Genomic DNA, 18835 nt, shown 5'->3' with positions numbered 1-18835 from the left:
ATGATCCACATCCATAAGTTTTCATTACTTTTGCTAGAATGCTCGTGGCACAGTAACGTTTAGATTCCAGAATCTAAAGTAATGGATAATATTTCTAACATAGTGACTAAATGAAGTTAAAATAATTTCAATCAGGTGAATCCCAAAAACTCACAATTGGCACTGATCTCCTTTGATCCCTTTAGTGGTGCAGAAGCATTTTCCTGTTTGAGCATGACAAGCATTTGCATGTCCATTGCATTTACAAGCTGTAAAATAGAGATATAATTTTAAATTACATGCAATAAATCACAATTAACAACAGGATACCTGTGAGTTACAAGGCTTAAATATTTATCAATGAGTTCAAATATCATACATCCCAGAACTGAAATTTGGATGCATTGAGACAATCAAATTCAAACACAGTAAGGAGTCTCACAACACAAACCTCGGAGCACTGCTCCAAAAGCTTGTGATTCCAAGTAAACCTGCTGGACAACCTGATGTTGTGAGACTTCGTACTGTGTCCACCCCAGCCAAACACTGGCATCGCCACATCAAATTCAATCACTGCAATATAATTACTCACAGAAATACAGCTTCATGTTTAAAGGAAAACAATGTCTTATTTTCATAATACTATATTGGTTTAAAGTTGGACCACTGAAGGATGTGCAACAGAAAGGTTGATGTTGAGTTCCACCAATAATCTCTCTCACATATTAGTGTGGTAATGATAGATAGAAATCAACAACTGCATAAACATCAAAGGGCCTTTTTACTGCAGCTTCGAATGGTTGATTCCACAACATTATCATAGGTGCTGATAGAGCTTCCAGTTCTTCCAGGGGTCTCCCAAAAAAAGAGGGTGCTCTTCCAGACAATATGCTAGCAATCACCGAGACAGGTAATCGCATTCAGTTTGTGGAGCTGTCTGCCTAAAAACCTCAGCCACCTTAGTTGAATAGCTAGTACTCAAGAAATCAATTGTACATTCTCAGCCATTCACTACCCCCAGAGTGCCACCGCATGCCCAATTCCATGACCTTTCATGCGATCAGTGACATGATCAAACCTCCAGAAGTAGTTCAAAGATGGGAGGCCTGCCCCCACCTCTCTGACCTCAAACTCTCTATTTTTCCAACTCCAATGTGTCTCACTTTCTAAACATTACAGAATATAATAGTTGTACATCTATAATCAGGACAATCGTTTTGACTTTCATACACAGACAGCATCTCAAAAAAAAAATACATGTTCTCAGTGAAGACTGTGAAATTTGTATGTCATCTTTTCTCCAAATAAGCTTGGGAGATAATTGAATAGAAAATATTAATGCTAAAAAGACAAGTTTTGCTCAGACCCACTGACTGAACAGTACTGATACATCCTGGAAAACTTGATAGACTACACATGTTCAAAAGGAATATTTCAAATTTATCTTACACGTCACAGCTCTGGGCAATCATATGGCACAGGATTATAATCAGGATGCTGTTTGACATTCTAAATATATTAGATTTCATTATTATTTTGCAACTGAGTAATTGCCATTTACACTGGTCTCAAATCATCTTCAAATAGTCCTTTACAAAGGTATCAGTCTCATTTCTGCTTTGAAAGGTCTTTATAATAAATCAGAGTGTAAAAACTATCTGTATTATCCAGCTGATAAGCATCCATGAGATAAAATTACAACTGAATGCTCTATGATGATTGTCATGATGAATCAGACAAGCGTTGTTTTGGAATGTCGGAAGCATATCATTTATATTTTGCTATGTTCCAAACAGATCTTTCAGTCATCATTAGACATCTGGAAGTGATCAAGTGAAGTCACTGACTTGGAATGAATTCACGCAGCATACAAACCACATCAACTGGGATGATTTGTCTGCAAGTGTTCAGCTAACATCACTGGTTTGTGATCAAATGACATGGAATGATGCCGAATCAGCTGTCAGCTAGCTTTAACTATGCTCACAAGTACCTCAGGGCTGTTTAAGTGATCATAGTTATAAATGCACTAAGTACCTACATATGATTTAAGAGCACATTATTAAGGGCAGGCTTGTAGTTGATCAAGCAACTTTGGTGTCACAAAAATGTAGCCACCAAACGTCACCCTCCCCAACTAGCCCCACTCAATATCTGAAAGAGGGTGAAGCAGAGAAGAGGGGATGTGGGTGGAAGGGAGTGCTGGAGGGAACAAAGAACAAAGAACAAAGTCAGCCCGGGAAACAGGCCCTTCAGCCCAACGAGCCCGCGCCGCCATCTCAACATCACCAGTGCCCCTCTCCACCCACGACCTCTGTCTAATGTTTTATGGCCATCCAGATTGAGGGAAACTGATTTAGGGACAATTTATTCCTGCCAGTCAGCCTAACAGCACATCTTTGGGGTGCGGGAGGAAACCGGAGCACCCGGAGAAAACCCACGAAAGCACAGGGAGAATGCGCAAACTCCCACAGACACTGGCCCAAATCCATGCGTCTGCACAGCAATCAGCGATAGTCACTGAGCTGTCGTCTTGCCCAGTATCTTGTCCAGTTTAGGCACACACTAATGACATGAAGCACGAGGCCAATCTCGAACAACCAAGAGCAGCCCCAGTACGACCCATCGCGTGTATGCCCCTCGTTGGACACGAGGTGGACTGACTTAAAACCTGTGAATGAAAAGAGAAAAACATTATCATACCATACCCATTTACATTACCAGGGATGCGCCAATGCTAATGACCCTTATTTAAAACAATCTCCTATAACCACCCATCTCCAACCCAGTCATGTGCCTGTCTAAGTTACTCTTAAAGGACTCTAACGTGTTTGCCTCCACCACCTTACTTGGCAGAGCATTCCATACCCCCACTACCCTCTGTGTGAAAAACCTCCCTCTAATATCTGTGTTGTACCTCTCCCCCTTCACCTTAAGTCCATGGCCCCTTGTCCTACGTGTCTCTATCATAGGGAATAGCTGACCTCTGTTTACTCTATCTATACCCTTCATAATCTTATATACCTCTATTGGATCCCCCCTCAGTCGGCGTCTTTCAAGGGAAAAGAGCCCCAATTTCTTCAATCTTTCCTCATACCCCAGTCCTTCCATACCAGGCAACATTCTGGTAAACCTCCTCTGCACTGTCTCCAGAGTCTCCACGTCCTTCCGGTAGTAAGACGACCAGAACTGGACGCAGTACTCCAAATGCGGCCTAACCAACGTTCTGTACAACTGCAACATTAGACTCCAGCTCTTATATTCTATACCCCTTCCTATAAAGGCTAACATACCATAGGCTTTCTTCACCACACTCTCCACTTGCACTGCCACCTTCAAAGACTTGTGCACTTGCACCCCCAGGTCTCGCTGCGATTCTATACTACTTACGGGCTTACCCTTTACCATAAAACTCCCCCCTACATTATTCTGGCCAAAATTCATCACCTCACATTTATCCGGATTAAACTCCATTTGCCACGTATCTGCCCAATCAACCAGCCTATCAATATCCCACTGTATTGCCAGATACTGCACCTCACTGCCCGCCAATCCAGCCATCTTGGTGTTATCAGCAAATTTGCTGATCACACCACCTACTCCCTCTTCCAAATCATTTATATACAATACAAAGAGAAGAGGTCCCAGTACTGAGCCCTGTGGCACACCACTAGTGACAGACCTCCAGCTAGAAAAAGACCCCTCCACTACTACTCTCTGTCTCCTCTTAGCAAGCCAGTTCTCTACCCATCTAGATACCTGACCACATATCCCATGAGCTTTAATCTTCTGTACCAACCTACCATGAGGGACTTTGTCAAACGCCTTACTGAAATCCCTATAGACGACATCAATGGCTTGTCCTTCGTCGACCGTTTTTGTCACCTCCTCAAAGAATTCTACCAGGTTTGTAAGGCAAGACTTCCCCTTGACAAAGCCATGCTGCGTATCCTTAGTCAGATCGCAACGCTCTAAGTGCGCATACATCCTATCCCTAAGAATCCTCTCCATCAACTTACCTACCACTGATGTTAAACTCACCGGCCTATAGTTACCCAGGCTATCCCTCCTACCCTTTTTAAACAACGGTACCATGTTTGCTATCCTCCTCTGGGACCTCACCTGTGTCCAAAGAAGAGACAAAGATTCGCGTCAGAGGCCCAGCGATCTCATCCCTCGCCTCTCTAAGCAGTCTAGGATAAATGCAATTGGGCCCCGGAGATTTATCAGTTTTAATGCCATCTAAAAGCCCTAACACTTCTTCCCTTGTAATTGATAGATCTTTCAATTGGTCTACCGCTCCCTCAATGACCGTACTAGACATCAAGCCCCTCTCCTTCGTGAATACCTACGCAAAGTATTCATTCAGGATCTGCCCCATTCCCTCTGCCTCTAAGCACAATTCCCCACGTCTGTCCCTGAGAGGACCGATTTTACCCCTAGCCACCCTTTTGTTCTTAAGATAGGAGTAAAACGCCTTTGGATTCTCCCTAACCCTACTTGCCAAAGCCATCTCATGCCCCCTCTTTGCTCTCCCAACTCCCCGTTTGAGATCCCGCCTACTCTCTCTGTATTCCTCCAACGCTCTCTCCGTTCCCAGCTGCTTAGACCTGACATACGCCTCTCGTTTCTTCCTAACCAGGTCTTCTATATCTCTAGTAATCCACGGTTCCCTAATCCTACCTTTCCCATCCTTCCTCCTAACCGGCACATGCCTTTCCTGCACCCTCTGCAGTTTTCCCTTGAAAGACTCCCACATGCCTAACGTGGTCTTGCCTTCCAACAGCCTATCCCAGTCTGTATCCCTAAGCTCCTGCCTAGTCCGGCTGTATCTAGCCTTCCCCCAATTTAGCACCCTCCCCTTAGGACAGCTCTCGTCTTTTTCCATTTGTATCCTAAAGTAGATGGAGTTGTGGTCACTATTAGCCACATGCTCGCCTACCGCAACCTCAACCACCTGACCCAGCGCATTTCCCAGAACTAAATCCAGTATCGCCCCCTCTCTAGTCGGGCTATCTACATACTGTTGCAAGGATCCTTCCAATACACATCTTACGAATTCCTCCCCATCAGACCCCCCAGCTCTAGGCACCTTCCAATCCACCCCAGGGAGATTAAAATCTCCCACTACAACAACCCTGTTCTTCCTACACTTATCCAAAATGTCCTACATATACCCTCTTCCACTGCCCGTGGGCTATCGGGCGGCCTATAGTACACTCCTAGCATAGTAATGGCCCCCTTCCTATTCCTCAACTCCACCCACAGAGACTCAAGTTCCAACCCCTCCATGTTATCCTCCCTCTGCACCGCTGTGATCTGCTCCCTAACTAAGAGCGCCACTCCCCCACCTCTTTTCAACCCTCTCCTATCACACCTAAAACACTTATACCCTGGAGTATTTAGCTGCCAGTCCTGCCCCTCCTTTAACCACGTCTCTGTCACTGCCACCACATCTAAATTCCTCGCGAACATCAAGGCCCTAAGTTCATCCGACTTTCCCATCACACTCCTCGCATTAAAACAGATGCACCTAAGACCCTCAGGCCCTCTCAGATCCTCCTTCTCCTGGGGGATTTTCCTATCATCTAGACTTACCCTGACCTCCAACTCACTCCCAGTGCCTGAGCTGTCTCTCTCCTCCCCACCCCCCCTCCATACTAGTTTAAACCCTGCCTAAACACTCCAGCCAACCTCCCAGCTAAACTATGTGTCCCCTTCCCATTTAAGTGTTCCCTATCCCTCTTATACAAGTGCCCTTCCTTTGCAAAGACTTCCCAATGGTCAACAAAACTAAAACCCTCTGTCCTGCACCAATCCCTCAGCCACGCATTCAGCTGCAGGATCTCATTATTCTTATCCCTATTGCTGGGCACTGGCAGCAGCCCAGAGACCGCCACCCTGGAGGCCCTACACTTCAGCCTGGCTCCCAACTCCCTGAACTGCGTACATATTTCCCCCCTACTCTTCCTTCCTATGTCCTTCTCTCCTACATGTATAATTACATCTGCCTGGGTCCCTTGGCCCTTCAAGATTCCCTCTACCCTCTCCGACACATCCTGTACCCCTGCTCCAGGGAGGCAGACCACCATCCTGGAGTCCCGCTTTTGCCCACAGAACCGCCTATCAATTCCTCTAACCCTCCCGTCCCCCACCACTATCTCACATCCAGCCCCCTTCCTTCCCTCTGAGGCATTTTCCTCTTCCCCTAGTGCCCTTTCCACCTCAGTTGGTGCCTTACCCCTGCTATCTTGAGAGACTACCCCTGGGGTAGCCTTTGGAACATTACTCCTCTTCTTTTTCCCCTTCTTACCTGTAACCCACCCATCCCCCCTCCTTGGCTCTGGGATCCCGTCTTGAATCTGGTTCCTATTCATTAGTGCCTCATTTTCCCTCACTAAAAGGGAGCAGGCAAAATGGGAGCCAGAATCAGAGAGAGAGAGTCTTAAATTGGGAAGGCTGAGGTTAAGAGAGAGGGGATTGGGGAGAGGAAGCCCAAAAGGGGAAGAGCAGGGGAGGAGAGTGGTGCATGAGAGACAGGCAGCCGGAGGGAGGGTGAAGTGAAGGAGGCAGCTGTGGGGTCAGTGGATGGTGGGAAAGAAAGGAGTGCTGTATATTTTTTGTTTTGAATTTTTTTTTTAAATTCACAATATATGTTTTTCATTTTCCTGATCTATTTCCGTTTCAGGCATAAACCTTGATGGGACATCCAGTTTTCTTGGATAGTTGCACGGCCTGAATGTCAGGACCCCCTTGAGCTATGGTGACGCCTCCCAGATGTTCGTTGAGTTTTTCATGACAGAAGATAGTGCACTGCAGGTGCTGGAGATGATGTGGATCTTCTTGTTATCCTGGACCACATTGTCCACTAACTCTTGGATCTCAGCTCTCAGATACTCAAAAATAGTAGCCAAGCGGACAAGGGCTATTGGGAAGAGAGTTGAAGGATTTTGACCCAGCAACAGTGGAAGAATATTTTTGCAAGTCAAGGTTGTATGTGGTTTGAAGGGAACTTGCAAGTGGTAGTATTTTCATCCACCTGCTCGTCTTGTTCTTCTAGATGGTAGAAGTTGGGCGTTTGGAACTTGCTGTCAAGGAGCCTTGTTGAGTTGTGAGCCCCCTTAATGAATTATATACTTTTAAATTTAATTCCATTGCAATGTTACTTCACAACGGGCCACATTTATTTTGCCTCTTAAGCTTTTATTTCTTTATCCCTTCAAAGTGTCCACAAAATTGGTGATCTTGGTGCAACCGGCACAGCAAAGGCACTGACAGTGATCAAAAAGAAGCGGCAACATGCCAGATGAAATGGAATAGGTGAGGGAAGTTCTCAGGAAAAAAACTTGAAACTAAACAACAAGACTTTCCGCGACAGATCAGCCATGATCTTATTGAATGGCGGGGCAGGCTCGAAGGGCTGGATGGCCTACTCCTGCTCCTATTTCTTATGTTCTTATAACCTGCAGGGAGCTGCATCGATATTATCCTGATCATTTTGATGCCTAATGTGATATCTATAATGCCCAATGATCTCTTCTGAACACAAATGATTCCTTCCACAAATTTAACTTCCGAATTATATCAGTGATGTCAGATCAGTACTGATCACTTACAGCTGATATCAAATGCTGAATTGATGTCAATTCTTTTGGGTAGGGCCGTACAACCCTTTGAGAAAGCTGCATCATTCTAGTTCCACAATGTCTCTCACTCCACCTCTGATGACCATATCTTCTAACCTGGTCCTCTAGTCTGTGATTTCCTTTCTGTTCCCCTCAACCATTTTGTCCATTGGTTCCTTCCATTCAGATCATGTGGGCGATTTGCTTCTTTCATGTCAAAGATGATTTATTATTGTCACATGTATTAACATACAGTGAAAAGAATTGTTTCTTGTGCAAAACACACTGCTCATAGAAAAGGAAACAAGAGAGAGCAGAATGTATTGTTACAGACATAGCTAAGCTGTAGAGAAAGATCAACTTAATGCAAGGTAAGTCCATTCAAAAGTCTGACAGCAGCAGAGAAGGAGCTGTTCTTGAGTCGGTTGGTACGTGACCTCAGACTTTTGTATCTTTTTCCCGACAGAGAAAGGAGGAAGAGAGAATGTCCAGGGTGCATGGGGTCCGTAATTATGCTGGCTGCTTTGCTGAGGCAGCGCAAAGTGTAGACAGAGTCAATAGATGGAAGGCTGGTTTGCATGATGGATTGGGTGACATTCACGAACTTTTGTAGTTCCTTGCAGTCTTGGGCAGAACACCAAGCTGGTGGTACAACCAGAAAGAATGGTGCATCTGTATAAGTTGGTGAGAGCTGCAGCTGACTTGCCAAATATCCTGAGTCTTCTGAGAAAGTAGAGGTGTTGCTGGGCTTTCTTAACTATAGTGTCGGAATGCGGGGACCAAGACAGGTTGTTGGTGATCTGGACACCTAAAAACTTGAAGCTTTTGACCCTTTCTATTTCGTCCCCATTGATGTAGACAGAGGCATTGCTGATAATCTCCTTCATTTTGTTGACACTGAGGAAGAGATTACTGTTGCTGCACCAATTCACCAGATTCTCTACCTCATTCCTGTACTCTGTCTCATCATTATTTGAGATCCGACCCACTACAGTGGTATTGTGGGCAAACTTGAAAATCGAATTGGAGGGGAATTTGGTCCACAATCATAGATGTACAAGGGATATAGTACGGGGCTGAGAACACAGCCTTGTGGGGCACCGGTGTTGAGGATGATCATGGAGGAGGTGTTCTTGCCTATCCTTACTGATTGTGGTCTGAGAGTTAGGAAGTTCAGGATCCAGTCGCAGAGGGAGGTGCCGAGGCCCAGGTGATGGAGTTTGGAGATGAGTTTTGTGGGAACAATAGTGTTGAAGGCTGAGCTGTAGTCAGTAAACAGGAGCCTGACATAGGTGTACTTGTACTCTAGAGGTTCCAGAGCTGAGTGCAGAGCCAGGGCAATGGCGTCTGCTGTCGCCCTGCTGCAGCGGTAGGCCAACTGTCGTGGATCCAGGTAGGCTGGGAGGCTGGAATTGATTTGTGCCATGGCTAACCTTTTGAAGCATTTCATAATGATGAATGTCAGAGCCACCGGCTGATAGTCATTAAGGCACGCTGCTTGGTTTTTCTTAGGTACGTTGGTTTCTACAGTGATGATAACAATTACCACATCTGTATAAGCTGGCATTATGTAGATCAGTATAATAAATACAAGGAACAGAGCTCCTAAAAATAATCAATAGAGAAAATTTTAAGCGCTCTGATGTATAACATGAACCCATTACTAAATTACATCCAGAAACAAAAGTGTAGTTAGGTCTAACCACTCAGACTGAAGACCAGATTTCAATCCTCTATACCATCATTGATGTATTCATCTGAAGCCACATGTACCTTCTGAAATGTAGTGACAGCTGTGGCTCAGTTAATATGCGGTGTCAATGTTGTCAGACTTCTTACTTTGCTCAATTAATAGCCAGGACCATTACCAAATTCAGGCCTGAAGCCAGCCAACTCATCCACATTCAAGAACCAAATATCCTTTATGGACAACAAATTGCTTAAGAACATAAGAAATAGGAGCAGGAGTAGGCCATCTAGCCCTTCGAGCCTGCCCCGCCATTCAATAAGATCATGGCTGATCTGTCGCTGCTCAGTTCCACTTTCCCACCCTCTCCCCATAACCCTTAATCCCCTCTCTTATCAAAAACCCATCAACCCGCGTCTTAAAAATATTTAGCGAGGCAGCCTCCACCACTTCAACGGGCAGAGAATTCCAGAGATTCACCACCCTTTGAGTGAAGAAGTTCCTCCTCAACTCCGTTCTAAACCGCCCCCCTTTTATCTTGAGGCTGTGCCCCCTAGTCCTACTGTCTTTTTTGAGCGGGAAGAGTCTCTCCACCTCTATCCTATCCATCCCATTCATCATCTTATACGTCTCAATGAGATCTCCCCTCATTCTTCTAAACTCTAATGAGTACAAGCCCAGTTTATTCAGCCTCTCCTCATAGCTCAACCCCCTCAACTCCAGTATCAGCCTAGTAAACCTCCTCTGCACTCCCTCCAAGGCCAAAATATCTTTGCGCAGGTGCGGCGCCCAAAACTGCACACAGTACTCCAGCTGCGGCCTCACCAATGCCCTATACAGCTGCAGCAAGACCTCCCTACTTTTATATTCAATCCCCCTTGCTATGAAGGCCAGCATCCCATTCGCCTTCCTGACCACCTGCTGCACGTGCAAGCTGGGTTTTTGCGACCCATGCACAAGGACCCCGAGGTCCCTCTGCACCGTCGCCTGCTGCAGTTTTTCGCCCCGTAAGTAATAGTCCTTGCTACCATTCTTCCTACCAAAGTGGACCACCTCACACTTGCCGACATTAAATTCCATTTGCCATTTCCTGGCCCATTCGCCCAGCCTATCTAGATCCTTCTGCAGACTCTCTACACCCTCCGCACAATTTGCCGTTCCCCCAATCTTGGTGTCATCAGCAAATTTCGACACCCTACACTCGGTTCCCTCCTCCAGATCATCTATATAAATGGTAAAAAGCTGAGGCCCCAGCACCGACCCCTGGGGCACTCCACTAGTCACCATCCGCCAATCCGAATAGCACCCGTTGACCCCCACTCTCTGCCTCCTATTTGACAACCAATCCTCTATCCACGCTAACACCCTACCCCCAACTCCATGTCCCTCGACCTTCTGCAATAACCTCTTGTGAGGTACTTTGTCAAACGCCTTCTGAAAATCTAGAAAGACCACATCCACCGGCTCTCCTCTATCCACCGCTTATTCTATCTTCCCAATCTGTAGCACATTGTGTGTGTGTGCGTGTGTCTGTATGTGCACGCGCGAATGTGTGTGCTTGTGTGAGTGCAACTGCATGTCTATGAGAGAGAAAGAATGTACTTTTTGCGTGAAAGTTGCAGCCATTTTATTACTTTCAACCATGGCTTTCTGCTTAAAAACTCATGGAAGCTTGCTTGTTGCATATGTAGTCACAGCATGTAAACAGTTAAACATTCATTGAATTGATACACATACCCTTTATATAAACAAATCTGCTGTAGTCAAAGAAGTGGGATACAAAAGCGAAGTGTTCTACTCCTCATCTGATCTCAACAGTTTCAACAATGAAAATTACAAAAGCAGATTCTGGACAATATCATTGTGGAAGCTTGTTCTGTGCCACGTTTCTGAACTACAGTCACTAAACTTCAAAAGTACTTAACTGACTGCAACTTATTTTGAGCTGTGATCGGTGCAATATAAGTGTAGGTCTTTCTTCATATGCAGAGATGGCAACCTAAACTACTAATTACTTTCTGAATGCTGAGTCAAGACAATCAACCTTACCCATTTTTAAGCAACTCATCTCTAATCTAAAACCTTATTTTTCATAGTATTGTATATCTGTATCATTCTTTCAGTATTCAGACGAGACAAGCTTAACACCACATTTCCAACAATAACATTGCTCTGTGATTACCAGATAAATTTGTGTTTTGAGTCATGGATACAGCATCAGCCTCCTACTCATCACTGTAATGCAGCTATTTAAATTCATCATATGTAGTTATCTAAACCTTTAAAATAAGTAAATGATGCATCACCTTCGCAACTATGTGAATGAAATAAGAAGTGTTTCCCAAACAGTTCACACAGCAATGTAAACCAAACCAAAATTACTGTAACTTGTGCATTATGTCACCACAACTGTCACAACATATGGCTCCTTTGAATGAACAGTTCCCCTTCAAGCCCATGAGATGTCAAGCAAACACAAAAATAGACTGTAAAATGAAGAGTTCATTGCAAGATAGGTTACGTTTTGTTAAAATAGATGTTGCTACCTGGGTGGGCTACACAACTATAATAGGACCTAGAAGGTATTGCTAATTTACACTTTTCTCATGCATAGTTAATAAATATGAGCTCATAAGTTTCAAACACACCTTCCTTTTGTAACAACGCAAATGATCACATCATTTCATTTGTGCAGAAAACAAAATTAGCACACAAAAATAATTAAACCATAGCTCCCAAATAAAAGGCATTAAAAACATTGGCTGATGATCAACAGGACGTGCAGCAATAATTAAGAAGAGGAAATTGAAATTTGAAAATAGGTTTAAGCATACACTACAGAATAATCTTCTTAAACACCTCTTTGCAATCACTAGGAGAAAGGAAGATAAACTGGCAACAGTGAAAATGTCTGATTCTTAATTATTATGAGAAAGAAGGCAATCCCTGTGATTTTGGTGATATCTTTTTCATCTCCAGTAGTTTTAATACCATCTCCAAACACGAATATGAAATGAGGAAAAACCACTTGGGCTATTAACTTCATTCCTACCACAAGCCATACACTGTACACCCCATCAAGCACACGATACAAACCAGCCCAACCTCCAAGAAAACAAAGCATTCTCAGGCCATAAGCATAAGCTAGAATTTAAGATCAACTGTACAACTCAGTTGCATTCTGCACATAAATTCTCCCATCAGTCTACACTGGAATTTGAAACCAAAAGAGAAAATGCTGGAAAATCTCAGCAGATCTGGCAGCATCTGTGAGGAGAGAAAAGAGCTAACGTTTCAAGTCCAGACGACCTTTTGTCAAAGCTCAATATATTACAATACAAGAATCCTTTAATGCTTGGTTGTTGGTGGCTATTTGTAAGGTCCCAATACCATTCTTAAATTAATTTAATGAATTCATTGATGCACAATTGTTCGGGTCACTTACACAGAAATTATTTTAAATCATTTTGTTCCCTTACCTCACTTACTGTTTGTTGGTTTTCTGTTGCTGCAGTTACAATAAAAATGAAACAATAAAATAATTTACTTGTATCTACCTCAAATTTTGGTGCAAAGGAATCTGAATTTATAAAGAGCTTTACATGACCTCACGATATCCCAAAGCATGTGACACCTATGTGGGCATTTTTTCCTGCACTTTGTTTTTGTGAAAGTGAGACAACCTTTAACAATCAGGATGCAGTGTCTGTTGTCACACTCTAAGAGGGGGAAAATCCTTTCATAAGAACATAAGAAATAGGAGCAGGAGTAGGCCATCTAGCCCTTCGAGCCTGCCCTGCCATTCAATAAGATCATGGCTGATCTGTCGCGGCTCAGTTCCACATTCCCGCCCTCTCCCCATAACCCTTAATCCCCTCGCCTATCAAAAACCTATCAACCCGCGTCTTAAAAATATCGAGCGAGGCAGCCTCCACCATTTCAATGGGCAGAGAATTCCAGAGATTCACCACCCTTTGAGTGAAGAAGTTCCTCCTCAACTCCGTTCTAAACCGCCCCCCTTTTATCTTGAGGCTGTGCCCCCTAGTCCTACTGTCCTTTCTGAGCGGGAAGAGTCTCTCCACCTCTATCCTATCCATCCCATTCATCATCTTATACGTCTCAATGAGATCTCCCCTCATTCTTCTCAACTCTTATCGAGTACAAGCCTAGTTTATTCAGCCTCTCCTCATAGCTCAACCCCCTCAACTCTGGTATCAGCCTAGTAAACCTCCTCTGCACTCCCTCCAAGGCCAAAATATCCTTGCATAAGTACGGTGCCCAAAACTGCACACAGTACTCCAGCTGCGGCCTCACCAATGCCCTATACAGCTGCAGCAAGACCTCCCTACTTTTATATTCAATCCCCCTCGCTATGAAGGCCAGCATCCCATTTGCCTTCCTGACCACCTGCTGCACCTGCAGGCTGGGCTTTTGCAACTCATGCACAAGGACCCTGAGGTCCCTCTGCACCGTCGCATGCTGCAGTTTTTTGCCACGCAAGTAATAGTCCTTCCTACCATTATTCCTACCAAAGTGGATAACCTCACATTTGCCAACATTAAATTCCATTTGCCAGTTCCTGGCCCATTCGCCCAGCCTATCTAGATCCTTCTGCAGACTCTCCACACCCTCCGCACAATTCGCCGTTCCACCAATCTTGGTGTCATCAGCAAATTTCGACACCATACACTCGGTTCCCTCCTCCAGATCATCTATATAAATGGTAAATAGCTGAGGCCCCAGCACCGACCCCTGGGGCACTCCACTAGTCACCATCCGCCAATCCGAATAGCACCCGTTGACCCCCACTCTCTGCCTCCTATTTGACAGCCAATCCTCTATCCACGCTAACACCCTACCCCCAACTCCATGCCCCCTGACCTTCTGCAATAACCTCTTATGAGGCACCTTGTCAAACGCCTTCTGAAAATCAAGAAAGACCACATCCACCAGCTCTCCTCTATCCACCGCCCTAGACATATCCTCATAGAACTCCTATAAATTCGTCAGACACGGCTTCCCCTTAACGAAACCGTGCTGCGTCTGCTCTACCAAACAATTCTCCTCAAGATGCCTCGCTATTTTCTCCTTGATCACGGATTCTAACATTTTTCCTACAACAGACGTTAAACTAACCGGCCTATAATTCCCCACCTTTTGCCTGCCACCCTTCTTAAACAACGGCGTAACATTAGCCGTTTTCCAATCTTCCGGCACTTCCCCGGAATCCAGCGACGTTTGGAAAATAATCACCAAGGCATCCACTATCACCTCCGCCATTTCCTTCAGAACCCTTGGATGCATTCCATCCGGTCCTGGGGACTTATCCACAATCAGCCCCCTTTTGATTCACATCACAGATTCTAAAGTTTATAATGGACACAGTGCAGTTTGTTATTCTAAATAATCGTGGAACTCCCACAACCCAATCAGAATTAATGCCTACTCAGTTGTCTTCGTTATGCATCAAATGTTATCAAATTGGGCTGCTCTGAAATGAAGCACAGTTCAGCTATCATAGAACATAGAACATTACAGCGCAGAACAGGCCCTTCGGCCCACGATGTTGCGCCGACCAGTTAAAAAACAATGACCCTCTAACCTAAACCAAACCCTTACCATCCATAAACCTATCCACGGATCTCTTAAACGCCCCCAAACTAGGCGCATTTACAACTGCAGCAGGCAGGGCATTCCAATCCCTCACCACCCTCTGGGTAAAGAACCTACCCCTGACATCCATCCTATAACTACCACCCCTTAATTTAAAGCTATGCCCCCTCGTGCTAGCTTTCTCCATCCGAGGAAAAAGGCTATCACTATCCACCCTATCTAAACCTCTAATCATCTTATATGTTTCAATAAGGTCCCCTCTTAGCCGCCTTCTTTCTAACGAAAACAACCTCAAATCCCTCAGTCTCTCCTCATAGGACCTCCCCTCCATACCAGGCAACATCCTGGTAAACCTCCTCTGCACCCTCTCCAAAGCCTCCACATCCTTCCTGTAATGTGGGGACCAGAACTGTACACAATACTCCAAGTGCGGCCGCACCAGAGTTTTGTACAGTTGCAACATGATGCTGCGACTCCTAAATTCAATCCCCCTACCAATAAACGCCAAGACACCATGTGCCTTCCTAACAACCCTCTCTACTTGATTCCCAACTTTCAGGGATCTATGTACACATACACCTAGATCCCTCTGTTCATCCACACTATTCAGAGTCCTACCGTTAGCCCTATACTCTACACATCCGTTATTCCTGCCAAAGTGATTTACCTCACACTTTTCTGCATTAAACTCCATTCTCCACCTCTCGGCCCAGCTCTGTAACTTGTCCAAGTCTCCCTGTAGACTAAGACATCCTTCCTCACTATCTACCACACCTCCGACTTTGGTGTCATCAGCAAATTTACTAATCCACCCAACTATACCCTCATCCAGATCATTTATAAAAATTACAAACAGCAGTGGCCCCAAAACAGATCCCTGAGGCACACCACTCGTAACTGAACTCCATGTCGAATACTTACCATCAACCACCACCCTCTGTCTCCTAACCGCCAGCCAATTCCTAATCCAATTTCCTAGATCACCCTCAATCCCATACATCTGCAATTTCTGCAGAAGCCTTCCATGGTGAGCCTTATCAAACGCCTTACTAAAGCCCATATATACCACGTCAACTGCCTTACCCCCATCCACCTCTTTGGTCACTTTCTCAAAAAACTCAATAAGGTTAGTAAGGCACGACCTACCCTCCACAAAACCATGCTGACTGTCTCTAATCAATTCATTACTCTCCAAATAACTATAAATCCTATCCCTAATAATTTTTTCTAAAACCTTGCCCACAACAGAAGTAAGACTCACCGGTCTATAATTCCCGGGGAAGTCTCTGTTCCCCTTCTTAAACAATGGGACAACATTCGCTAACCTCCAATCTTCTGGCACTATACCGGTGACCAATGACGACCTGAAGATCAGAGCCAGAGGTTCTGCAATCGCCTCCCTTGCCTCCCAGAGAATCCTAGGTTAAATCCCGTCCGGCCCAGGGGACTTATCTATTTTCAAACCCTCAAGAATATCTAGCACATCCTCCCTATCAACTGCAATACTGTCCAGTTTACAACCCTGTAACCCAGTGTTCTCCTCAGCTACATTTATGTCCCCCTGCGTGAACACCGAAGAGAAATATTGGTTCAATGCCTCTCCAATCTCTTCCGGTTCCACACAAATTCCCACTGCTGTCTCTAACTGGCCCTAATCTTGCCCTAACCAACCTTTTGTTCTTAACATATCTATAGAACGCCTTAGGATTCTCCTTAATCCTATCAGCCAAAGTCTTCTCATGTCCTCTTTTAGCCCTTCTTAACTCTCTCTTTAACTCCCTCCTAGCCAATCTAAAGCTTTCTAGTGCACTACCTGAGCCCTCGAGTCTCATCCGGACATAAGCCTCCTTTTTCTTTTTAACCAGCGAATCAACTTTCCTAGTGCACCACAGTTCCCTAGCTTGACCAATTCCTCCTTGCCTGACAGGGACATACATATCAAGGACTCGCAGTAGCTGCTCCTTGAAAAAACTCCACATTTCGGACGTTCCGAGACCCTGTAGTCTCCTAGTCCAACCTATGCTTCCTAATTCCCTCCTAATAGCCTCATAATTACCCTTCCCCCAGCTAAAACTACTGACCCGAGGTTCATGCCTATCCCATCTCCATGAGTGGTAGAACAAACTAACGGGTTAAATGGTTTACTTCTGTTCCTATGCTTACTTGCATTTTCCAAAAAATTCATTGCCTGATGTGGCAAAAGACTCTTGAAGCTGTTGTTCCTTTAAACTGTTCCAGTGGTCAAGAAATTAAACACCATGGACAGAATTTTCATGCCCAGTGGGTTGGTTTCCCAACACTATTTCTGGTGCTAACCATTTTAGTGGAGGCAAGATCAGTGGTCAATTAAACTCATCAATTATTAAGCCCAAATAAACGAGGCTGACTTGGGTAGGACAATTTCGCTGCTCAGAGACAGGTACCCGCCAGGCGGGCAGGGAAGCAGTGCTCCAAGCAGACTTAGTGACCAATTCTGTCAGTCTGGCTGGGTGAGTGAGCAATGCCATGCTGCCTTGTAGAGAGGCTCCCATGCCCCACCCCACCTAAGTGATAACAGTGGCCATTTCTTATATAAAGTTTGCCATATTGGTGAGAAGGCATTTCAACATTGAAACCTATGGTCAATCATCTGGCTTCAGAAGCCCAACTTCCACCTTTAAATTGGAAAGTGAAGCTTTCAATTAAGGACATTTCTGTGAAAATCCCAATCAGTGACTATTTCCCTCCAGAGGGGAGATCAGGACATGCACATAGTCCCAATTTTGATTTCTTGCCCGCTTAGAAAAACTCCAGCCGTATGAGTGACTTTCTGAACCACAGAGCGCATTATGTTTGTGAACAAAGTTTGATGATCTCTCCAGCGGGACCCTTGTTGAAAAGGAAGGCAGTGGCTTAGTGGTAATGTTGCAGGATGAGCAATGAGGAGGCCCAAGCTAATACACTATGTTCATGGGTTTGAATTCCAACATGCCAGCTGGCACACTTTAATTTCAGTTGATAAATCTGCTACTATAAAGCAAATCTTGGTAATTGTGACTGACACTGTTGATTGTAGCAAAAACCCTTCTGGTTCACTAATGTCCTTTAGGGAAGAATTTCTTTTCCTGGCCTGGCCTACATGCAACTTCAGAGCCACAGTGGTGTAACTGACTCTCAAATGTCCTCTGCAATGGCCTAGCAAGCCACTTAGTTGCAACAACAGTTTTACAAGGTATACAAAAAGGAATGAAACCAATTGAATCCGTCCTCAACAGACACTAGAAACAACAACAGCAAACCAATGTCTGACGACTCTGCAAAATTCCCCTTACTAACATCTGGGGACTTTGCCAAAATTAAGAGAGTTATCCCACTGACTACTCAAGCAACTGTCTGACTAGTCATAATCATGTAATAGTACCTTACAGACAATTATAACCCAGACTCCGCCTCTAGTTCTATCCTGTTAGTAGGACAGGACATACCCAACAGAGATAGTTGGCTCAGTGATATAGTGAGGAGGGAGATGCCCTGGGACTAATTAACACTGACTCAGGGCCCCCTAAATAATACCATTCCAGCAACAGTACTTTCACCAGCACTTGAATCTTGTTACATCCTTAGATAGGCTGTTCCAATGCAGCTACAACACAAGCATCTATGTACCTGCAAAGGGTGAAATCTGATCAGTATGTCCCATATGTAAAAAGCAGGGCAAATCCAACCTGGTCGATAACTACCCCATCAGTCTACTCTCAATCATTAGAAAAGTGATGGAATGTTTTGTCAACAGTGCTATGAAGTGGCACTTATTCTGCTCACTGATGCACAGTTCGGGTTCCACAAGGGCCACTCAGCTCCTGACCTCATTACAGCCTTAGTCCAAACAAAAAAAAGTTTAACTCCAGAGGTGAGGTGAGCATGACTACCCTTCAGTTCAGGACAGTATTTG

The 18835-nt window shown here is 44.7% G+C and overlaps 1 protein-coding gene across 2 annotated transcripts in view; it reads right to left on the bottom strand.

Annotated features, from left to right (window-relative positions):
* The window catches only part of atrnl1b (attractin-like 1b), an 883775-nt gene that overhangs the window by 548799 nt on the left and 316141 nt on the right, over positions 1–18835 (bottom strand). For both annotated transcript variants that reach the window (XM_080205830.1, XM_080205831.1), the window contains one exon: positions 155–248. In XM_080205830.1, the coding sequence (XP_080061956.1) occupies positions 155–248 (94 nt within the window). The remainder of the gene's footprint in view (positions 1–154; positions 249–18835) is intronic.

Source organism: Carcharhinus amblyrhynchos, chromosome 17 (genome assembly GCF_965287045.1).
Source record: "Carcharhinus amblyrhynchos chromosome 17, sCarAmb.v2.hapA, whole genome shotgun sequence".
NCBI classification, from domain to species: Eukaryota; Metazoa; Chordata; class Chondrichthyes; order Carcharhiniformes; family Carcharhinidae; genus Carcharhinus; species Carcharhinus amblyrhynchos.
Note: the sequence above shows the minus strand (reverse complement) of the source record. Positions and strands in the feature narration are given on the sequence as shown.